Source organism: Babylonia areolata, chromosome 29 (genome assembly GCF_041734735.1).
Source record: "Babylonia areolata isolate BAREFJ2019XMU chromosome 29, ASM4173473v1, whole genome shotgun sequence".
NCBI lineage: Eukaryota > Metazoa > Mollusca > Gastropoda > Neogastropoda > Buccinidae > Babylonia > Babylonia areolata.
Window position 1 is genome coordinate 23,609,574 of NC_134904.1, and position 24,810 is coordinate 23,634,383.

A 24,810-nucleotide genomic window follows, 5' to 3' on the forward strand; every position below is an offset into this window, starting at 1 on the left:
CCACCACCCCCTGCCACACTGGTCAAACCCTTCGGGTGCGAATTTGGCCCTCCATCACTGCGCACCCACAGACCCCAACCCATCCCCCCTCAGGATACTAGGGCCTCGCGATCCCGTGGATAAAACCACACAGAAAATGATTATTCTCACCGCTTTATATTTTTCAAAGCCCGCCCAAACCGCGCCTTTCTTGTAATTCGAAGGGGCTGAGAGCTAAAAGGGGGCTTGTCAGCTCAGACCCCCACCACAACCATGAGGGCCCAAAATCCAGAGGACTCTCAATTTCCAATTGGGTCGGAGTGCTCTTGGTCCTAGTATCCCCCCTTCGCTACTTTGGGGGAAAATTTTGAGGGGAACCATTTTTTTTGAGTTTTACCCTTCATCCCCCCTTCCCACCACCATGGGCCCCCAACTTGGGGGCCGGGTAAAGGGGGAAGACCACTTGACCCCCCCAATTCGGGGGGAAATAAGACCACAGCAAGCATGATCAACCCCCCCTGTACCCCAGCCCCCGGGAAGGAGAACTAGCACTGGGGGGTTTTCTTCAGTCCCTTTTAACTGCAATCTTGCCCCCACCCCAAAAAATCTAAATTAATCTGAAGATTAAGATAAAAGATGCTAAATGTGCCCCCTCACATCATCAATTAAAGAACCATCACTCTTCAACAAAAAAACCCAAACGAAACCCTGCTGCATCAAAATCCGACGTTTCAGCAAAGATGGCTGTCTTTTATTTCATCTAATAAAAACTCCTGGAGAAGGCATTATAGAGCCAAGTACTTCCCTAGTGAGCCGGGGTCTGTTCCAAACTCGTTGCCACAAGAAAAGAATGTGTGAAAATTATTCCCCACCTCAACCTGTTCATGGAGTTGGATGTGTATCCACTTCCCGATTGATGTTTTATAAATCCCGGCTCAATACAGGTTTTTTCTCCCTTTTGATCAAAAAGGTTTAAACAAATTAAAATCAAAGAACAGACAAAAGGACAGTGCTTTTGAAGCCAATGGCAAGCTCACCCCGTTCGTAAAAACCCTTGGGGTGACAAATAGTGTAGCAATTTCAGAGGGGAATGGGAAAATCGGGAAGAGGGAAGGGGAACAGGTACATTCCCTTTTATTTATAACATTACAATTTTGGTCATACTCAAGAGGAGCAGACAGAAATTTCAAAGTTCCTTTGAAATTGTTCAAGGCGAAAATCAGACTGAAAGAGGGAAAGTCCATCTTTTCTTCGTCTTCCATCAACATTTTGGCACTTGTTTGGGTGGCACCATCAGCCAGATCCAGAAAGACTAAAAACCCCTCAGGAACTGCCCCCCCCAACTTTTTGAAGTATTTACAGAGTGTTTGGGAAATTTTCATATATGCAAAACAATTACAAAATTTTTTTAAAAATTTCGGCCCCTTTCAAACCGGCAGTTGAATCATTACTCTGACAGCCGAAGCTCTTACTCGTTTATTCTTTCAAGAAAAACTGTTTAAGGCCATCCACTCCTCGTGAGAACAAACCCTTTTATTGTTTGGGGTGTGATGCACCAAAGGAGGAGTTTGATTATATCCCTGTTTGGTGTTAAATATACTTACCAGTCAAAATGAGCAAACTAGGCCTATTGGTTTCTTGCTTGGCCAAATTTCCGGGGTAACATGAAAAGACGGGCCCACCGCTCTCCCCAAATAAAAAAGCCTCTAAAAACTATACCTTAACATTCCGTGGCCAGAAAAAAAAATCCCCCATGAAACCCGGGGGAGAGGGGGGACGGACGGGGGGCATTCGAGTTTACAGGAATATTTTTTAACCCCAAAACGGGAGTATAAACAAACTTCTCCTTTGGGTGTCATATACTTCCATTCAAACGGCAGAATTTAAAGCAAAGGAGGAGGGCAACGCCTACTGGTTCATTGGGGAGCCCTTGTAACTGAGACGGCAGTGTTACCGCACAAAAGGGAAAACCCCTGGAACCGTCAGCCCTGGGCATACGGAAATTTTTGAGTAAAGTTGATGAAGGGGGTTCTCAACCGGCAGAAACGCCCCCAACAGCGCGTTGCACTGAGTGCTGGAAAGCGCCGAAGTAGCTATGGCCTCTTTTTGTTGTTTTGGGTGAAAACTAATCCCTGTGTCAGAGAGTAGGCCTTTCGAAGACTTGGGAAACCTGGCGGAAAGGTGGGCCCGCGCGATGTCTTTCTTTTTAATTTCATTAGGGGATGGCAACCCTCTGAGAAAAAGCCTATGGGGGAGACCTATCCCCAAAAATATTTGAGACACCAAAAAGGACAGGGCCATCCCTCATCTTTGGGGGGGAAAAATACAGACAAAGGGCTACCCCCAGAGAGGGGGGAAGGAACCCCAGGGCTTGTTTCTTTGCCAAAATCTGGAGGAAAAGAAAAAGGGTGGAACCCTCGTGGAAGGGCCCGATTTGTGGATTCCAAATGAGCCCATGCAGCCATTCACACTCCCCGTGGCCGCCCCCAGAAGGAAAATGGTCTTTAGGTGAGGATGTCAAAGGAAAGCCCCCAATGGTAGGGGAAAGGGTTTTTCGAATAAATCCAGCACCAGGAAAAAAGTCCCAGAGGGGGACCCTTTTGGGGCCTAGCTTCCTTCAGGGGGACCCCCAGCCCCCTCTGAGCAGGCAAACCGCTTCAAAGGCGGAACCACCAACTGTTTGTGGGACAGAAGGGAACCTTACCCTCCACAGAACTAGCAACAGGATGAACCGAGGGGCAGAGGGCCCAGAAAGTTGGGCCCGTGCATGCTCGTAAGGTTCGTAGGGGTAATGCCCTTGGGGGTACACCACCCAACCCTTTCTTCCAGCGAAAATCATACAAAGTCCCGTTCTGCCCCTTGCTTTGAATTAAGGAGGTCCCGAGGGGGCACCCCCTTGGTCACACAGCCCACCGAGGCCAACCGAGGGTTGAGGGCTTTAATGGTGATGTGACAGTTTGACCGCACAGCAGCCATGCTTCTGGGGGAGCAGTTAGGGTTGGAATGGGAGTGCCCAGCGAGGCGCCTCGCAGATGAGATTTGGCTTCAAGTTCCCGGGGGGGGGAACTGTTCAGGGACTGAAGGTCCGGGAAAACCCGGCTGGACTGGCCATTTCGGCGCAATGAGATCAGCTGCGGGTGTTCCAATCTGTCTTTCCGTATCACCTTGGACAGAATTGGAAAGGGAGGAAACGCGGAGGCAATCAGACTGCTCCAATCTAGAGAGAGAGCATCCACTCCCCACGCTTCTGGTCGGCAACCGAAGAGACGGAAGTGGGAAGTCTCAAGGTCTACCATCGGCCGAAACCACTGTTCCCACACCCCTAAAGGGGCTGTCCTTGTCCAGGGTGCACTCTGTGCGTAATACACTCTTGGACCTGCTAAGAGCATCTGCCAAGAAGTTGGTTTTTCCTGCTCATGTCCGCTGAAAGTGCAATCCCCTTTGCTGTGGCACCAAGGGAGGAGACCCTCAGTCCGAATGGAGGGTTTGGCCGAGTGGGGCTCCCCCCCAATTGTTCACTTTCATGCAAAAGTCATCTTGTCCGTGAACAAGCGGAATGGTCTTCCCAGTGGCCCCCCCCATGAAGTGCGGAGAGCCCCTGCAAACCCTGCCTCCGGGTTCCAAACTTTGATGGGGCCCACGGGCCCGCTCCCCGGGGCCAAAGCCCCTGCTGCACAGAGTGAGTCCTGTGGGCCCCCCACCCCGGGGGAGGAGGGTTGTGAAGGGGCCACCGGAAGAGTAGGGGGGAAAGGGGGCCCCCCCTGTGCCAAAGGGGGGGTAAAATTAACCACTCTGATTTTCACCTCGGGGGGAACCCTGCCCAGACAAATCTGGGTACCCCTTGGCCGAGTGCTCTGGGCCCGGGTAACCTCGGCCCCTCGGGAAAGGGGGGCGCTTTTGGGGGAAAACCCGGGTCCGGGGGAAATGGTTTTTGCCGGGGACTCCATAAACCCAAGGGGAAAAAGGGAAAGGGTCTGCGCGTATTTTGGGGGGGGGAGGGCCCCCAGGGGCCCGAGGGGATTTCCAAAACGGCCCCAGTGTTCTGGCCCCCAAGGACAATCATAGCCCCGCTTTGTAAAAATCCCCATCCCTAAGAAGTTAAAAGGCCCTGGTGGGGGAAAGATGCATATCTGCTGGTCCATGGGGAAAACCCCCATTTGGGGAGAAAAGGTCTAGAATTGGCCGTATGCCCCGGCACGGGGCCCCTGCGACGGGCCAGGAAAATAAAAAAGTGTCCGGGACACACAGAGAAAAAGGTTTCCGAGGGGACGTTTGGACCCCAATTTCCCCGACCACCTTGGAACGGGGAAAAGGGGCAAGGGACGCCCCAAAGGGAGGGCCGGGAACGGGAAACCCCCTTTGTCCCTCCCCCAAAACCCTCAGGTACCGAGGGGAAACCGAATGGTTGAGAAATAAAAAAAAACATTTTTCCGGGATGGGATAGAGGTGGGGCCAAATCACCTTTTTGGAGGGTTTTCCCCCAAAATCGTCCTGGGTCCCTTTTGAATTTAAATTTTTGGGGAAAATTTGTTGGGGGGGGGACCAGCCCAAAAAACGGGTCTCCACCCCCGAGCCCTTTGGGAATCCCCAAAAAAACCCACCGAAAAACCGGGGCCCGGGCCCCCGAGAGTTGAGTTATACCCCCGGGAGGAGTGGGTCGATATCTCTTTTTCCCTAGGACGTTTCTCCTGCTCCTCGAGGGGGCCCCTAAGGAGGAGGGGGGGATCTTGAGGGGGGAGGTCCTCCACCCAAAAACAGCATTTTCCCCCGAATCTGGGCACCGCCAAAAATCCCGTCGTTGACCCCCAAAAGCACACCACTGATGTGATCCCGGGAAAAGTTTCCTATTTGGGGGGGTTTTAAAGGACGGGCGGTGCTGAATGGGGGCCCCATCTTTGGGGTGCTCCCTTTTAGCCATTTTCGGCGGGGCCCAGGGCCGGTCGGTTTGGACGGACATAAGGGGGTTTATTCCTTGCCCCGGGATTCAGCCCCACGCTGCCTTGACGGGCGGCTGGTATATGGAGGGGCCCCTTTGAGGGCCCGGTTTTCCCCCCCTTCAATGGCTTTAAAGAACTTGGACCCCATGAGAGGTGGGGGCCCAAAATGAGGCCCCCTCCCTGTTTGCTCGCCCTGTGGCTGAAAAAAAGGGGGGGGGGAACGGGCCCGAAGAGGGGGTGCTGCTTTGGGAGGCCCCGAAGGCCCCTCCCTCCCACGGGAATTTTTAGGAGGCTAAAAAATGGAAACACGCCGCGGTAGCACAGTATTAAAATTAAAGGTGGTAGTTTGTGTCTGCAGCCGTGGGGACCAGATGCTACCCTTTTGGGCCAAAAATTTTTGAAACCCTTTGGGGTCGGTAAAAGGGGCCCCGGCGGGACAGGGAAGGGCCCCCTTGGTCCGTTTAAACCGGGACACTTTTCCCCAAGCTTTTGGGCCCCTGTAAAGGGAAAAAGGTGTCGAAGGGGGTACGCCGGGGAAAACCCGGGGGGGCGGCGCGGGCCCAATTTGTCCCCCCTTTTCTAACGTTTTAAAGGATGGTTGGGCTAAAGGGGGGAAGGTGGTCCCGCTGTGAGAAAAACATCCTTTTCCTGTGCGGGGGGGCCTCTGCCCCCGTGTGGGGCGGGGTGGCCCTTGTGAAACCAGGCCCCACACCCCCCCCTTGGGGGGAATCTTTAAAAAAATTTCCCCGGGGAAAAAAGGCCCCCGGGGCCCAAGGGGACCCCCTGCCTGGAGGGGGATTTGGAAAACAGCACCCTGACAGTGCGGGCTGGCTTATTTAAACCATACCTGCACCATTTCTGGCCACCTGAGTTGCCTTTTGGTTCTGGGTTTGAGTCACAAAGGGGTAAAAGGGGGGTCAAGGGTAAAAAAGTAGCCCGAGGGACTGAAATTTGGCCTACGTTACCCCATTGGGGGGGGCCCGTTTTGAGTCGCAAAGTCCGAGTTTGGTTCAGGCTGGTTCTAGGGAAAGGCCCGGTCAATTTTGTTCCCCCCTGGGATGTGGGCAAGAGTGCTCATCTGCTTTTTTTTTCCTCAAACCGACACCCGGGTCTGGTGGGGAGTGGGCAAAGGGGCCCGGCCCCTTTGGGGGGTCCCCGGGAACCCAGGTGCACCCTAGGGCGGGGGCCCCGTACGGTAGAAAAGGGGGTAACCACCCCGGGGGACCAGCCATACTGTGACCCAACCCAAGGGTCACTGGGCCCTTGAAACCCCCATGAAGGGGAAAAACCTGGCCAAATCGGGGGGAGGGCAGGGGCCCGGCTTTGGGGGTCGTCCGCCCAAGACACGGGCTGCTGCCCGGGGGAAACCCCCTGACACGCAAAGGGGCCCCCCCCAGCGGGGAGACCAGCCGGGGGTAGCGGGAAGACCTGCCAGCAGGTTGCCCCGGCCCCCGAATCCCTCCCGTGGGGAAAACTGGGGGGCTTGGCCCGGGGTTTGGGGAAAGAGAGTCCCCCCCGGAAACCCAAATTTTTTTCCCCCCCCCCCCAAAAAGGGGGGGGAGGGGGGTCGACAGAGAAAAAGGGGGAGGGGGGAAAAAACAATTTGGGGGACGTGAGGGCCGTCCGAGTGGGGACCCGGGGGAATGCCGGGGCGGCCTCCCCTTTTGGGGGGGCCGTGCCCAGTGCGAGTCCCCACAGCCCCCGAGATGACTTTTCATTACCCCCTTTTCTCTGCCCGCGCTGGGAAAACCCCGGGGGGGCGACGTGAAACCCCTTTTCCCCCCCGGGCCCCCTTTAAAGACCGTTTTATTGGGACGAACGTGCCTCCGCGATCAGGCTAAGAAGCATCGCCGCGGTCCGTATTTGGGGGGAATCATGAAACTCCGGGCCTGGGAGAGTCTCTTTCCGAGTCCCCAATTTCCCGCATCATGATCCCCCCCCTTCCCTGGTAGGGCACACGAGGGGATGGAACCCCGCCTTTGGCACCCAGCGAAAATCCGACCCCCAACAGAGAAAAAGGGGAAAAACAGGGTCGATTGGGGGCAAAAAAAAATCAACGAATCGAGGGTTTCCCCAGCGAATCGGTCACAGAATGAAAGGGTACAAGAAAAAACAAGCCGCTTTTCAACAAAAAAAAGGGCCCAAAAGGGTACGCGGGTTTGCCGAAAAAAGGTTTTTAAAACAACAAGCGAAACCCGGGCAAAATGGGGGTGGAGAGCCTTTGGGCCCAAAAAAATGATTAAGCGCTTATATTTTTGAAAAGGGTTTGGGTTGGGTTTAGAGCGGGGGCCCCCTTTTCACTGTTAGCCGCGCGAAATTTGGGCCCAAACAGAGCAAACCAAAAAGGCCTAGTTTTCATCAGTTGACATGGAAAATATTTGACACCAAAATCGCAATTTTTAGTACTTTTCTATCAAATGGTAGACCTCTTGCCCCTTTTGTCACAAACCTTGCGGAGGGGAAAAGCCATTAAACCTGCCCTTTAAAAAAAAAACAACGCTGTCATTGAAACAGAGAGGAGATGGAGTCCCTCTCCTTTCCAAACCCAAAACTTTTCAATCATCAACTTTTTTCCTTTTTGTTTGACAAGTGTAGGCGTACAAAATAAAGAATCAGAAAAAAAAAGAATTTGGGGGACTGGGGTTTAAATGCCAACCCGCTATTTCAAAAATATTGTCCCCAAAAACAAGGCCCCAACATTTTTGCCCAAACAACTTGTGCATCCACACCCCCTCACTTTCTCGCCTCACAGATCTTCCCTTTAGGGGTTTTGCATCCTGGTTGGGCTTGCCTTTTTCAAAATTTTTATGGGTTAAAGAATCTCCCCCTTTTTTAAAATGAAGAAGTTAAAACGTGAGTGTGCTGGGGATCAAGTATGTGCAGAAATCAAACCCAGCTACTACAGACTACCCAAGGCATGTTGATCAAGGTTACACAGCCAATGGAACACACAATCATTGACTTCAATGGGCCACTGTCATCGTCCACTGAAATTAATACATTCTGACTGTGGTTGATGAATATTCACGATTTCCATTCCCATGCCCTGACATGCAAACATCACCGTGATTAAATGCCTAGAACAACTGTTTGCACTCTGTGGAACACCAGGCTTTGTTCATTCAGATCAGGCTCTTCATTCATGTCCAGGAAACTGAAGGAATATCTCCTTCAGTGGGGGGTTGCAACAAGCAGAAGTACACCTTATCATCCAACAGGAAATTCTCAAGTGGAAAGGTACAATGGGATCATCTGGAAAACTGAGCGGCTTGCACTTCACTCTCAAGGGCTGATGGAATTGTAATAGGGAATTTGTGATCCCTGAAGCTCTGCACTCGATCAGATCCCTTCTCTCAACAGCAATAAACACAATCTGTAATAGGGAATTTGTGATCCCTGAAGCTCTGCACTCGATCAGATCCTTCTCTCAACAGCAATAAACACAATCTGTAATAGGGAATTTGTGATCCCTGAAGCTCTGCACTCGATCAGATCCCATCTTTCAACAGCAATAAACACAATCCCTCATGAGAGGTTCTTTGCTTTTCAACGAAGATCCTCTTTTGGACTCTCACTCCCTTCTTGGATGAGTCCTGGGCCAGTGCGCTTCGTCGGGTTTTCTCGTACCCATGCTGGAAGCCCACTGCTGGATGCAAACCCTACGTATGCACAAATATGTTTTTCGCAACTTATCCAGATGGACGTGAATCACCTGTTTCTCTTCAGGATTTGGCACCCTGTACACGAACTCCAGCAGAGACAGGGAAAACGTGGTACTCAACAGAGAAAATGGACAATCTCACACTCACAGTGATAACAGAGAGCATGGAGAAAAAGCAGACAGTATTCATCAGTCTCCAAGTCCAGGTTTCACTTCTGAACCTCCCTAAGTCCCTACTCCTCAAGTCTGCTGTTCTACTCTGGTATCAAAAACACCTGATCGTTATGGTGGTAACATACTCTTGAAGGTCGAAGAATGTAGTTTATTTCTTTTCTGTTTTCTTTTCAGTTCAGTGTCTGTTCAGCAATCGAAGGTTTCTCTATTGTTATGTGCTGCGTCAATTTCTTCGAGGTGAGAAGAATGTCGCAATATTTGTTCTTAGTAAATAACTTTATACTTTCATTTCACTAGTTTCCGGTTTTTCACTGTTTCATCACTTCCTGTCAATGGTGGACATCTTGTTTAGCAGGTTAAAGGCTGAGACTGAGTTTCTGAAAATGTGACTTCTTATTGGGATCATCACTAAAAATAGAACACAACTTATTCTTTGTTGTCAATATTGTCATCCCCTGACTCCTAGTTCTACAAAAACCAGCACTAGCGGTACATGGGGCAATAAATAAAAAAATAAATAAATGTGCCTGTGCCCTTACATTTATGCTGTAAGGTCCTACAAGAGAGGTGAGCATTACTTTATGAAAACAGGTCAAGGAGTTGATAATCCTGTGCACAAACAAGGGTAATCTAATTCATGACCATAAAAGCTTACATGTATTCGATGGTACCACAGAAGGTGTGAGTCACTCTGCCTCCTGTGATGGCTTCCTTACATAATCCAAAGTCCGTTAGCTTCACATGACCTGCCCAAACAGAAATTCCACAAGTCCATATCTTCCAAGGAAAATAACCAATTTACTTTAAAGTTGCTGAAAGAATGTGTTGCCAGTGACCTTTAAGCTAAAACTGGACATCTGACATAAGATTATCCACATGTCTATATGGTGTCATAAACACACATATAAAATTTTAACTGTCTAAAGAAACTGTACATCAAGTATCCCAAAATCTTTCAGGGTGAGTTATCCACCAAAAATTTCAATAAAAACTTTACACAGGACCTGATCACAGAAAATTTTAACCCTGAATTCATTACTGACATTTATGCATAGTCTGATCAATCATGCATTGCAGTTACCTTCTTGTCCAGCAGCACATTTTCTGGTTTCAGATCTCTGTAAATGATGCCCTGTGCGTGGAGATGTTCAATGGCCAGCACAATCTCAGAACAATAAAAACTGCACAGTGGAAGACAAAAAAAAAACCAAAAAAAAAAAACCAACAAAAAACAATAAGTGTTGTTGAATGATAAATTGCAGACTAAAGAAAAGACATATGCAAGATCTTTTTATATTTTATAATGTAAGTATAGTCCAGAAGGAAAAGCTCACTAAACCATTCAGCCTAGGGTATTTATAGCCTTAGCAGGCTTCCATGCCATATTCATGCAGAAAAATGCAGAAAATATACGTTCTTCCCGCAATTACTTGTGGACACATCCAGATTTTCTGCAGAAGTTTTTCCTTTGCCTGATGTTTAATGCAGAAATGCAAAAATCATTTCAGTGAGTCACTGTTTGATGCCAGAGCATTTCTCAAGTGCAAGGCTTGATGAGTTAAGGGCCTAGAAAGAAATGGAGATTTTTTAAAAGATTTTGATGACCACTTTCTGTCAACTTAGTAATAATACAATGGAAAGTCAAATCTAACAACAAGGGAAAAAAGAGTTATTAAATTTTTCTCACCACATTTATGCAATTTTACCTTTTGGCAGCACACCATTACTAAAGTACAGATACACATAAACATTTAGGCGTCATACTCCAAAACAATTTGAAATGGGATGAACATATCAAAAGCATAATCAATGCTGTAACTATGTTGCTTTCTTATCTTAAGACATATAAGTACAAGTTAAACAGGAGAGCACTAGGAATTATGTACAAATCATTCATACTACCATATTTTGACTGTGCCAAAATTGTTTAGGATAATGGCACTGATGCACAATAAGACTGGAAAATTTACAGCTTGAAGCATTAAGAACCATAATTGGAGGTGTTTGTGGGACAAGTCACCAAAATATATACGAAGAATCAGGTTACTGTACACTTAAGGAAAAAAGGAATAGACACAAACTTATGGATTTATTCAAGACTATTAATGGTCTATGCCTTAATTACCTAAACGATCTTGTTTTCTGGTCTTGTTTCACCCTTACTGTAGACACAGGTCATTGGAACCACCATGCCAAAATTTCACACTGAACTCAGAAATCATTCAAACCATCCACTACATATCTCTGGAATTCTCTACCTGATTTGTGTTGAAACCAGGAATTACTTAAGCCAGCTTTAGCATTACCTGTGTACTGATGATGCTGTAGTGCCTAGCTGTTATTACTTTGGTAAACGGAAGGAACAAATCATTCACTTCGACTTCGTCTAGGGATCAGTGATTTCAGTTCAACAGACATTTAATAAATGACCCACTTTGTGCTTGTGGCATTGCAAGCGAAACTGCAAAACATTATTCATTATTTTGCCAATACTTTCATGTGGCTCTGGCAAACACACTCTTAACTTTATCTCTGAGCTACACCCACTTACAAACCCTGTTGTATGGAGATCCTTATCTCCAAAACCATACAAATATATTCACATTTCAAACTGTTCACAGTTTATTGCAGATTAAAACAGATTTTAACTTAAAAAGTATTTGTGAAGAACGAGTACAAATGATTCTATTAGTTAAATATGTGTTTCATGTCCTAATTATATCTTGGCTGACCAAATGTCCAAAGTTCAATGGATTGGCCAATGATCTGTTAGAATTACTCAAAGTAGTCAAAACACTGGACTTTCAATCTGACGGTTCTGGGTTCGAATCTCATTTATTGTGCCTGGTTGGTAAAAGGTGAGATTTTTTCCGATCTCATGTGCCTGACCCCCTTTCATGTGTATATGCACGCAGAAGATGAAATATGCACATAAACAGGCATGAGGTTTGGAAATTGTGATTAAGTCTGAAAGGTGGGGGTCTGGGGGCTGCAGAAGGCCCCAGTGGGGGGGTTGGGGGCGAAGACCCCTGAAGCTGAAGGTTTTTCTCTATTTCAAACCATGAAATCTGACTTGCGAGCCACCTATGCTGTGAGGTAATCCAACCTACGAAAGACAAAAAATTAGTCAAATTCTTCCTAAACTGAAGTGTTTTTGCTTTCAAACCAGTAAAAGTAAGCCTGGGGGCATGATTTTCAAAATTTTGTCTCGTGTGTGTGTGTGTGTGTGTGTTGTGTGTGTGTGTGTGTGTGTGTGTGTGTGTGTGTGCACTGTACCAATATAACTTTTGCACTGTACCAATATAACTGACCATCTGGTCTCTTCAGCTGTAGTCTCTGTTCCATTGACAGGCATGTGTGTTGGCTGAAGAAAGAAAGGGGGAAGTGGAATGGTGGAGGGAGGATGGGGTGGGTATGTGACTGGTGATATCACTTTCAGCAGTCAAGGATTCTCAGAATTGTGGTAGGTGTCTTGGCTCAATGCCAAAGTTGCCACAGTCCTTGACAGTGGTTTATATCCCCCTCCCTCCTCCTTCCCTCACCAATGTAGGAGACTCAAGAGATAGAGCAGGGGTACCTCAGCAATTATGAAAGTAAAGCCTGATCACTGAGAGTCCCAGCCTGGACTGTGTGTGTGGTGTTCAACCAAACTCTGTGTGTGATGGAGAAAGAGAGAGAGAGAGAGACAGCAGCGAGCAGTCCCCCAGCCTGGACTGCGAGAGAGTCCCCCAGCCTGGACTGTGTTTGTGTGTGTGTTCAACCAAACTCTGTGTGTGATGGAGAAAGAAAGAGAGAGAGAGACAGCAAGCAAGCATGTGTGTGCACACACGTGTGTATGTGTGGTTTCAATTCAACTGTGTGTAAACAAGAGAGAGAGGGAGACAGACAGACAGAATCAAAGAGGGGGAGATGGTGGGAGGAAAGAATGCAAGTTGTATTTGTGCATGTGTATGCATTGCTTTCAAATTCCACAAAATCCCCCTTTTCTGCGTGCGCACGCTCGTGTGTTTTTTTCAATGCAACCTGTGTGTATATTTTAAAAAAGAGAGAGAGGAGAGGGAGAGACAAAAAGGGGAGGAGGACGGACAGACAAAGAGACACAGAGAGAGGGGGAAGGTGGGGGATAAAGTGCAAGTTTGTATATATGCATATATGTGCATTGCATTAAGTACAATTCTCTTTTGTGTGTGTGTGTGTATTTTTTTCAATCTCCAAGTGAGTGTGCGAGGGGAGAGAGTGTGTGTGTTTTATGTGCGCGTGCATGCACGTATTATTAAGTTCTGTGTGTCTGTATGAGCACTCAAATGTGTGCACATGGGGCAAGGTGAAGGAGAGAGAGATAAAAAAAAAAAACAAGAGTATGTGTATTTGAGTGCATTCATGCATTTTTTTTCAGAGAGAGGGAGAGAGAGAGAGAGAGAGAGTGTTTGTGTGTGTGCGCGTGTGCGCGCATTCAATTCAGCTCTGTGCCTGTGTGTGCAGTGTAACTTTGGTAATCTGGCTATAGGTCTCAAATTTAAATAAACTGACTCTTGCCATGAACTGTTGGGTGTTGTCAGAAAAAGCACTGACATCAATTGCTTCAAAGTTTCTGTTTCAATCGCAACAATGTTACTTTGTTTCAAAAGTGGCAAATGTTTGCAGCCTTTGCTGAATGAACAGAGTCAAGCAGATGTACCCACCGCCCTTGTGGCTTGACAGGGATGGAGATTCCCCCCCCCCACCCCAGTATTTAGTGTTTACATGTATCTGTAAGTTTTTTTGTGTGTTGTGTGTGTGTGTGTGTGTGTGTGTGTGCGCGCGCGCGCAGGTGCACACGCATGACTGTGCATGTGTGATCGACTGCACGTGTGCCATGTGTGCGCTTTTCACAGTGATATCAATGCGTGCCATGTAGGGATCGCCTTCTTATCGGTATTTTGACAACTTCAATCGACCATTTAGAAATTTCTGACTTCAATTTGGTGCTCTGACAAGTCACTGGATTGCCTCTCAAGCAGTCTACAAACGACACTTTCGAAAGAGCATTCCGTTTTATTTAGACAGATCAGTCAGTAAACGATATTAACAGCCCATCGGCTTTTCTTCTTTTTTTTTCCTACCAGAAAACGGGTGCTCTGTTTTATTGTAAATCTGAAACAGATTTCTGTGCCTAGACTGAAGAGTTGCACCCATACAAACTGACAAAAATCTCACTTGGCTTTCCGCGGCGTCATTTTGTGAATGGTGTGGCCTGCCCGTAAAGTTTTTTTTTTTTTTGTTCTTCACTTCTGTTTTTCACGATCTCATCTTGCCAGGCCAGTTCCACTTATTTTTCACTCCTTTATCGATCTCTGCAGCAAAAATCTTTTTAAATTCTTTGTGAGTTTTCTCATTTTGTTAATGATTGAAGACGATCGATGAAATCTGGTATCTTTGCAAGTTGTGAACCCGTCGCGAGCGAAAGTTTTGTAATCAGCCAAATACAATAAGCTGAATGATGACAGAGGAGCAACAGAACCTTATTCTCAATTGGTTCACTTATCCAAACATGGGGCATTTTAGCAAACGCTGTGGGTCTGTCTTGTCGATCGGTCGGACAACTTTCTGAAACCCTTTCGTCGGTGGGAAAAAAACCCCAAGAAACAATATGGTGTTATAACCAAAAAGATAACAAATCTCTATCTCACTCTGGGCGACTTGAAGCGGGGAACATTTCAGAGAGCTGTAAAAAAATATTGTTTTGTCTCAAAATGCCAGTTACTGGTCTTCCATTAACGTAGAGAAAACCCTGTCTCCCCTGCTAACCGACAATGCATCAACGAGTTGGAAAGTAGTGGGTGAGGTGACAGCACAGTGGTCATCTTGCAACTGAAGCCGTGGAGACCTGAAATTCAACAATAATGGCTGACCCTGTCTTGAACCACAGCTAGCGTTGCAATACTTCAAGAAGAAACCGCCCAGTCAGATCACCCGGGACCAGGAAAGAGCCAGGCACAAAAGAAAGGCGGGCAAATGTCAAAGGGCTGGCTTTTGACTGTGTTTTGAAGGGACAGTCCTTTTATGACAATGACCCAAACAATTTGATACGACTGACAGAGACACACAACACATTCTGACGGTGAGCATGGACCAAAACGAAAAGCCAGCAACAGAGGTGTCACATGTGCCAGTCCCAAAATAAAATCTTTCTACATCGGACTGTGCACCCCTCAGTTCTTCTTCAGCAATCTGACAATTTACAGTGATCAGTAACTAAAGGTACAGTGGTAAGGTTCGATGCTGGTGTTGTGAAACGTTACACTGCTCCCTTAACTGGTAGTCGATACAAAAGGGACCTGAGGGACAGACACAGAAATGTAGTGTTTCGAAAGGTTGCTTTCAATAGATGTGATAGTGCAGATGTGATAGCATGTGAATCGGATGATATTGTATTGGAATACTCGAGCAACCCCAAATAGTGATGTGACTGTGCATACTGGGTTTTAAAAACGGATGAAAAAACTTTTTAGAGGTAAAGAGGTGTGTAAAGCTATCCAAACTAATAAAGGAAAACAAATCCCCCAAAACACAACCACTGACACCCAAACACTTGCAGACAAAAAACTGCAAAACTCTTCATGGCCTGATCCAGTTTTACCTGGGGTGATTGTTCGCTGCTGTGTCTCACCTTGCCAACAGAATCTTTCAATACTGACTAAAAATGACTTTGTCATACGATTGTACACTGGACACAAAACACAACATGCCATGGTCTCTAGTCTGTGGACATTGCGTCACGCTCACTAAAGTTTGTAGTGTCACATTGCTGAATGGGCTGAAAAGCTTAATGGCATTAAAAATTTGTTCGCTTTTCTCTCTCTCTCACACACACACACATGCGCGGCGCACACAAACATACACCCGACACACGTGCGAATACACAACACACACACAACTGGACCAGACACTGTCACACCATTTCCTAACTGTTCAGAATTTTAGTTAACATATGAATGACAACACATGGTCTTTCAGACTATTGCTGAGATTGTATTAACGTTAAAAGGGCAGTGTGGACTTAGTGTGGAATGAGAAATCAACTAAATTGTAAACAAAAAGTAGTTTGTTACACCTTTCACAGTAACAAGAGTACTGATGATCAGAATAACATATTCTTATAACAACATGACACTTTGGACTATGAGGTGCATCCTCCATATTAAAAAAACATTCCCATCTTAACAACACTTGACATTCGGTGCAGTATAATAAGCTGCACATCAAATAATAAACAAACAAAACTGAATGAGGATTGATGAGTCACTGACTTTCACTGCAATGTATGTACCTTCAAACGAAGTTGAGGCCTGATGTCATGATAAGTAGTCTCTTCACAAGCTGTGTCATATGTTCACTAGTCTCTCTGTTGATATGTGCCATCCTGTCTCCAGGCCTCCTTGTGTGTTGTTTGGGTAAATGTGGGTTTTCACAAGCTGGACTTATTCTTTTTCATGGAAAGGTTTCATCTGTTTTCACTGCCATGGACGTCATGTCATATTTCCAGTTTCAGATGGTGACATTAGTTCTGCTTCACGTCCGCATTTCAACAGATTGTTATCATACATTAGGCACACAATATTAAAAATCTTATTAGTCAATAAAATATTGTACTAACCTGGCAGCATCTTCCATGATGATTCCTTCTCTCTCTAGCTGCATGAAGAGTTCACCACCTGGTAAGAACTCCAGCACCAGGTACAATTTTCCATCAGTCTGGAATGCATACTTTAGGTCCACGATAAAAGGGTGCTAGAAAGGACACACACACACACACAAAAAAATCACAAAAATTATCCTGAATGATGTTTACAGATTCCATAGATAACGATTACATGCAGTTTTAATTTCACAAGGACATGGCCACATGGTGAGAAATTTGTGGAAATCTATTAGCAATACCATTTCATTTGTTGATATCTGCAGTGTTTTGGTTTCATATCGGTCAAAGATCACTGATGCAAACAATTATAAAATGACTCATTGCTGTGGCAGCCAGTCGGTCACTTGACTCATTAATTTTTCGAGACATTGGTTTTGCTCAAAGGGCTTTGTGGATTTCTCTTATTCTCCATTCAGTCTAATATCATCATCTTAGATGAACAGACTATAAATAAATAAACGAATGAATCTTATTCTCTGCAAAACGATCACGATTGCAGTTTCATACTCAGAAAAATATAAATCTAGTTGTTACTGTTGTTGCTCTGCAGTTTGAAATCGTAAAGCCAAACTGAAAAGAAAAACAAAAACAAAACAAAAAAAACTTGTGCTGAGCCATGAAACGAACAAGGTATGTTTACACAAGGCAATATTAACTGCATTAACAGTCAGTTGCCAATTCAACTTTTAATTTCCCACTTGTCTCCTCAATTAACCTTTCACTGCCAGGAAAAATAAGATTTGAAATGAAATGAAATTATGGTGCTTAGAGCCTCGCGACCATAAGGCCATCTCAAGGCTATCGCCGCGTCAATAACTACTACAAGGATAAAAAAAACAACCAAAAAAACGAGTCACCACTTCAAACTTTCCACTCCAAAGTTAAAAAAACTTCCATAGTTTAAAACCTTCAAATCTGGTTAAAAAGGTTCACTTCTTTTAAGAAGTCCATCAGCGCCCACGGAGGGACATCACGAAACAAAGTCTTCAAAGAAACCGCGTGTAATGTCTGGTCTAACGCCATGCAGATCCAACAGTCAAGGAGCACGTGTTTCACGGAGAGAGAGCTCATCACAGGGAATGCATCGAGGGGCCTCTTCCCCCTTCACAAGTAAGAATGAGAAAAAAAAAAGTGTGCCCCGTACGCAGTTGCACAGCACAGACTCTCCTTTCTGTTCTTCACCCCCGAAGGGAGGGTCTCTTTTAGGTCCGGACGGATCTGGAAGAGCTTGTTGTCGTTCTGGGGTTTCACTCCTCTTGCCAAAGATCCTTAACGTAAGTGTTCACCTTCGCTTCGTCTGTATAGGGTACCAAGGATCTGGATAATTCTTTCTTTACAGCGTTCCTGGCCAGCAGGTCCGCCCTTTCGTTACACGAATGCCAACATGTCCAGGAACCAGGCCAACACAACATCGTATCCTTTCTTCATTGCAAGAGTAAAAGTTTCATAAAATTCCAGCAGTTTGGGATGAGTGATATTCCTGCAGGTATCGCCTCCAGGGCTGACAAGGAGTCGGAAAAGATCATGCATCTCTTTTGTTTCGAAGAGAGAACATTTTTACCGCAGACCAGTGCGGTCAGTTCCGCCGTGTACACCGAGCTGTCAGACAGGATGTGTCCGTTGAGGGCCGGTCAGGAAAGGCGGGACAGAACGCAGATGCAGCGGACTCGTCCTTGACTTGGAACCGTCAGTGAAGATGCTTTGAAAAGTGGGGAATATGTGACAGAGTTCGAAAAGTAGGTTCTGTAGGCAGAGAACTGGTGGAGTCTCTTACGGTAAGGGCCAGATCGCATCGGACCTCAGGTGTTCTAAAGGTCCACGGAGGGCTGTCAGGGAACTTAGAGAAATCTGAGATGCCACCGACATCCAGATCAGCATTTCTCAGTGCGGCTGAATGCGGAGTCGAGAGGAGGTATGAGTCTTGGGTTGTCTGTAAAATTTCTTCGAACGGGTTGTTGAATACAGCGTCGTAAGCAGGGTTTGTAGGTTCAGAAAACAATTTCAAAATAAATCAAGGGTCAGCTGCAGTCTGCGGTTGGAGAGAGGCAGTCTCCCGCCTCTGCGTACAGGCTGTGCACGGGGTGGTGCGGCACAGCACCTAAGCTGAGACGGAGCCCTTGGTGGTGTACAGGGTCCACCAGTTTCCAGGTAAGACGGTCTGGCTGAGCCGTTCTACTACACTTCGTAATCCAGTTTGGACCGGACCAGGGCTCTGTAGAGGTGCAAGAGAGTTCTCTTATCAGCACCCCAGTTCGTGCTGTGCCACAACTCGGATTGATGTTCAGGGCTTTTTGGCAAGATACTTTCAGCTGTTTATATGGCTGAGGAAGTTCAGCTTCTGATCAAAGAGACCCCTAAAACTTTGGCTTCCTTGACCGCCGGGATGGTGGATTTTCCCAGACGGATTTCAGGGTCCGGATAGAACTGGCGAAATTACTTGAAATGGATGCATTCAGTTTTGGAGGACGAAAATGTGAAGCCATTCTCCTCTGCCCAACACTGGATTTTGTTGACGCAGAGCTGAAGCCATCGCTGGATGCTGGCGTACGTGCTACCAGTTGCATATAAGGCAAAATCGTCACAAACAGCGAGCTGTCCGATCCCTTCTGAACAGATTGAACGATGTCATTAATTTTGATGCTGAAAGAGCGCGACAGGATGCTCCCTTGCGGGACACCAGCTCTGCTCGTGAATGTCGGACAGGGTGGGTGCCGACTCTCACCTGGAATTGTCTGTCTTGTAAAAAATTGGGATGAATGAGGCAGGTGTCCTCGGAAGCCAAGTTGTGCAAGTCCGAGAGAATTCAAATTTCACGTGGTATCGTAAGCTTTCTCTAAGTCAAAAAATATGGCCACCACATGTTGTTTGTTTACAAAGGCATTTCCTACAGTGGTTTCAGACGAACCAGATGGTCAACGGTAGAGCGATGCTTGCGGAAACCGCACTGTTCTTTCGCAGAAGGCTGTCGGTCTCTAGTTTCCACATCAGTCTACAGTTGCCATCTTTCTCCCATCAGTATTGCAGATGCAGCTGGTCGTGCTATTGGGGCGTAGTTGGCGGGGTTCGAGGGGTCTTTTCCGGTTACGGCAGCGGGAATATGAGGGCTTTCCGCAGGAGGGTGGAAAAAGCCTGTGACCCAGATGTGGTTATAAACTATAAGCAGGGTGTCAGACAGATTGGGGAAGATGCTTTCAGAGTTTATAATGGACCTCGTCCATTCCTGGACAGGATCCGTACAGGTCTGAAGGGCAGATTTAAGTTCGTTCCTTGTGAAAGGACGGTTGTAATCTCTCTGTGTTGTCGGAAAAGAATTACATGGTGTTTTTTCTACAGGTTCTTTGGTTTTTGAGAAAGCGAGCAGATTTGATTGAGCAATCCTTCGAGTTCTGTTCAATTGTGGACGGGCACAAGCAAACTTGGGCAACTGCTTTCTTCTCTGTGACCAGAGGTACTGAAGTTTAAGATGATGAAAGGTCGGGCACTACGTTTTTGCCCTAATTCTTTTTATAAAACCCTCCACACTTTCTTCTTGGGTGTGCTTGGAGGTTAAGGAGAGCAAAAATTCTCTCCATGACTTCCTTCTGGCTCTTTCTCTAAAACATACCTGGCTTTCGCCCTCAGTGTTGATGGGTTCGGAACGCTAACGGTCCTTCCGGTCTCCGAAAGACGCGTCGCTGCGCTCTCTTCCGAGACTTGCGGGCCTCCGACATTCCGCGTTGAACCAGGGCGTTCTAGGTCCTGAGGCTTGGAGGTAGACAGATGGGACTGCTGCTTTGGCGCAATCTAAAACGATCCGAGTCAGAGACGTCAGCAGGGTCCTTTCTCCTTTCAATACTGTTTCTCTCTGCAGCTCCGCTCTTATCTGCTGGTAAAAAAAACTCACAGTCTGCTCTTGTCATAGTTCAAGCGCGACTCAGGCAGAGAGTCACCCTTCTCCATCTGTGGGGCGGAGGACGACGGAAAGTGGTCATCTCCGTGCAGATCGTGTGCACTTCTCCACTCGTAGGTCAGGACCAACGATGGATGCAGACCGACAGATCTAAACACGAGAGCTTTCCAGAGGCAGATGAAGGTATGGGAGACCTTGTCGTTAAGACAGCACAAGTCATGTCGGAAAGAAGGTTTTCCAAGAGAAGGACCTCGGGCTGATGTATCTCACTTCCCCAGAGCGGGGAGTGTCCATTGAAGTCGCCCAATAGTAAAAAACACGGTCGCGGGAGCTGGTCGACCAGGTTCATGAGGTCCCTGCCTCAGAACACGGACGGACGGAGGAAGGTAGAGAGAGCAGACAGTGATGGTTATTCCCAAGAGTGACTCTTCACTGCCACCGCTGTAAAGGGGTGCTTAAAAGAACTGTACTTGTATAAAAGGGACTAGCGAATAAAAAGCGCGACCACCTCCCGTCAATCCCTCTTGCTTCGGTTGAGCGGTTTAAAAATGGAGTTAAAACCAGAGAGAGATAAAACCTTGCCTCTCTTAGCAGAGTCCTCCTGCAGCGCCAGCACTGAAGGTTTCAAAGCCGACAAAAAGCAGTGGAGTTCCTGAAATTGGCGTAGGAACCCCCTGTTGTTCCAGTGGATCACTGCCATTAAAAAGGTTAAAAAAAAATAAAGCAGCAGCCTATTCCATCGCTACCCCTGCTCCTCTGCTTGCGGTGCGTCAAGGCGGCAGGATGGAGTATCTATTTTTCGAAATTAATTTTTCAGATTCGACCGTGTCGGAATATCCACCACCTCGGCCCTCCCGATCCGCCGAGGACGCAACCCTCAAGTCGTCTGTTCCCGGTCTCTCCTTTTTCCGAGTTTAGGGGTGTGTGTTTGTTTAGGATTCATGTTTAATATTGTAAATTCATCCTCCCTTACCCACCCACCATGGGGTCCAACTTAGGGGCCAGGGTCAAGGGAACACCAGCTTGACCCTTTCAGGTTTCGGGAGGGATATACGACCAACAGCCTAGCTCCAAGTGTTCCCCCCGATCATGCCCAGCTCCGGGAACGAGAACCAAGCACTACGGGGGGTTACCTTCGTTAGCCTTAAATCTGCCAGTCTTGGACCCAGCCCACGAAGGGGTAGCCGATTGACACACACGGCCAATGTGTGCCGCCTGTCTTTGGGGAGTTCGAGCCAAAGGGATGTGTTGAGAGCAGCGTGGTGGAGCTGCTGGAAGATCGTCTGGAATCCGCCTCTTGGACAACCAGAATGTGGAATCTGATGGAGGACTGCGTGAGCTGATCTATAGTACAGTTTCAGAGACCCTGGATCCATGCCCGAAAGCCCAAAGACTGGTTTGTTTGAAAGTGATAAAATTAAACCCCAGCTTCTGGATGAGAACGCCGTTGCATCAACCCCAAACCGGGAAAAAACCCCAAAGTCCGTATCAAAAAGGTGGAAACAATCCCATCAGGGGGGATGTTCAGCAAAAGTTAGTCTTTATGCAGGAAAAGGGCTAAGTGACAAAGCTGTTTGAGTTTCCGGGGTTTTGGGCGCAGGCAAAATTATAAAAGAGATTCTTGTCCCTTTAAAAGGGAAATTTTTATTAAAATTTTACTTTTTTAAATAACATATTACCTTTGGCCCCAACTAGTGCAGATCCGGCAGGGTTCTGACTTTCCCTTTGTCCTGTGAAAAATTACTATACCCCATTTGGGGGAAGAAAATTAAAGCAAATACGGCCGTTTAACCCCCCGGGAAGTAGGAAACCCCTTTGTCCACTAGCTAGCCCCCTCTTTTGACGGCAATATCCCAATCACCACCCTGCGAGCAGGGAGAACGGGGAAGTGGGGTGGACGGGAGGGCCCTTAAATTTGGGTGGGGGTTAATATGGTTTTTAAACTTAAATTTTAGTTTGAAATTTTTCCCTTTTAAATTTACACTTTTTATTTAAAAGTGACCCAATTAGGGCGGAAAGGCAAAAAGGGGTGGGGGGGGGCCTCACTGTTTTAGGGCTGTGTGCTGCGAGGGCCCTGTTGTCAAAAAACCACAGAAGCGATGCCTCTTGAGCCATCTTTCCCGCAACCCGTGCAAATTCTCTCAGGTTTTTAATTCATTGAAGGTGGCAGGGTTTTCCCAGTAGGGCAGCTTTCCATGATGCTTGCACCCGTGCTGAGTGCGAAAGGGCAAAAAAAGGGAGGACCATGCTTGATTTTATGTGCTCGGGTTGAGGAGGCATCAAGTTAAATTCTTTGTTCTATGGGCCAGTGCGCTGCGAGGGCCTGTTTTTGTGGACCACTGGGGGAGGCAGCGCCTCTTGAGCTATCTTCCCTAAAGAAATAGATGTCCCCAAGTAAAAATTGACAAAATTTAGAGTGTACTGGGGCCCAAAGGTATTGGTGCGGGCAAAAGAAGACGGAGGGTCCGCAGCTGTTTTTGTGGGAGAGGTTTTGTGGACCAAAAGTTTTGGGCAAAATAAATGTAGCAAAAAAAAAAAAATCGGTTTGGGTTTGTGTTAAATTTCCACACTTTACTGAGACCCCTTTTAAAAATCAAAGGGGGGGGAAAGGAAGCAATCCCCTCCCGGGTTGTCCCCACTCGAGGGGGGGGTTTGGCGTAAATGCAAGGAGGTGCAAGTGGTTTGATCTGTTTGATTCTACGTGGTTGTGGGTGATAGGGGAAGGGGTTTTAGGGTTTTAGGGGGAAACTGTGGCACGGGGAAAAAGTGGGGCCACCGGGTTGGGTTTTTGCCTTAGGGGGAAAGGGCCGTTCTGTAGGGGCTCCTCCATGGACTGACGGCGTTAGGCGCCCCCCCCCACTTTTCTGTGGGTTGGGCCAAAAAAAAAGCACGGGCCCAGGGTTCCCTATACATAGAAGGGCGGGACATTTGGCAACAAGGGACTTGGGGCCCCTGGTGTTCGGGGGCAGGGTATTTTAACTGCCAGGTGGGTTTACCATCAGGGAAGGGGCATGCGGAAGGTTTGGGTTTGGCTTCTATACTATTTTTGGGTGTGGCGTGTTGGGGGAAACCCTAAAAAAAGAAAGTTGTCGGAGTAAATGGTGGGATGGATCAGGTTTTGGGGATTTTTTGTCCCCATTTCCCTTTTTGTTTGGCCCCAGGGGTTTTCAATTTTTTGGGGGGGCCCCCTCATTTTGTGGGGGGGAATTCCCTTTTTTTAAGGGGGGAAAAAGGAGGGTTTTTCCAAAAATGGGGGAAATTTTTTGCGGAAAAAGGTTTCTTTATGGGGGAAAGGGGACCAGATCCTGACCTTTGGGGTTGTTTGGGGTTTGCGATAAGGTTTTTGGGGGAGGGAGGGAAAAATCTTTTTTATTTGAAAATTTCCTTTTACCCCCAAAATTAAAGGACACATTGCGTTTTATGTGGCCAACAGTAAAAGGTTGGAGTGGTTTGTAATTAAAATCAGGGGTTTTTTAAATTTGGGGCCCAAAGGGGTTGGAAAATTTTAAAGGAAGCGGGGGGGGGTCTTTTAAAAGGGGAAGGACAGGGTCTTTTTCCGATGGGAAACAAAGTAAATTTTGGGACTTTAAGGGGGGGGGTACCTGTGGGAAAACACCCTTTTGGAAAACCCGGGTTCCAGGGGGAGTCCAAAGGCCCTTTCCCTTGGGGGGATTTTGGGAGGGGCAAAAACCGGCAAAATTGTATTTTAATAATTGTTTAACAGATGTCCGGCCCTTTTAAAAAGGTTAAAAAAGGAAAGCAGTTTGCCTGCCCTTGGCTGATTTTTTGGTTTTTTTTTTTTGTTCGTTTAAAGTTTTGGTTTTTTTTTTTTTGATTTATATTTTTTTTTATGTTAGGAAAGGAAAAAATTTTTTATGGGTTAATTTTTTTAGGAAAAATTTTTTTTTTTATGTTTTTTAGGGTTTTTGAAGGTTTTAAATGAGGTTTTGGGGGTTTTTTAATTTTTTTGGTTTTTTTTTTGGAAGGGAGAAGAAGTTTTAGGGGGTTTGGGGTTTTTTGGTTTTCCTTTTTTTTTTTTTTTAAAAAACTTTTTGGTTTTTTTTTTTTTTTTTTTTTTGAAGTGAAAAAGTTTTTTTTTTTTTTAATTTTGAAAGGTTGTTTTTTTTTGTTTTTTTTTTTTTTGGGGCTTTTTTTTTGGGGATTTTTTTTTGGGCCTTTTTTTAGAAATTTTTAAGTGTTTTTTTTTGGAAAAAAATTTTTGAAAAAGGAAATTTTTTTTTTATTTTTTTAAAATTTTTAGGTTGGGGTTTTTGGTTTTTTTAGGGGTTTTTTAAAGGAGGGCGGGAAAAGAAAATTTTTTTTGAAAATTTTTTGAAGTTTTTTGGGGGTTTGAGGGAATTGTTTTTTTTAATTTTTTAAAAATTTTTTTTTTTTTTTTTGGGGAATTTTTTTTTTTAATTTTTTAAATTGGTTTTTTTTTTTGATTTTTTTTTTTTTTTTGTGGGTTTTGGACTTTTGGGGGAAAAAG

General features: G+C 46.3%; 1 protein-coding gene across 1 annotated transcript in view; it reads right to left on the bottom strand.

The window, feature by feature from the left end:
• Positions 1 to 24,810, bottom strand: part of LOC143274617 (ribosomal protein S6 kinase beta-2-like) — a 240,211-nt gene that overhangs the window by 182,522 nt on the left and 32,879 nt on the right. The window contains 1 exon segment of the mRNA XM_076578486.1: positions 16,388 to 16,521. Coding sequence (XP_076434601.1) covers positions 16,388 to 16,521 — 134 coding nt within the window.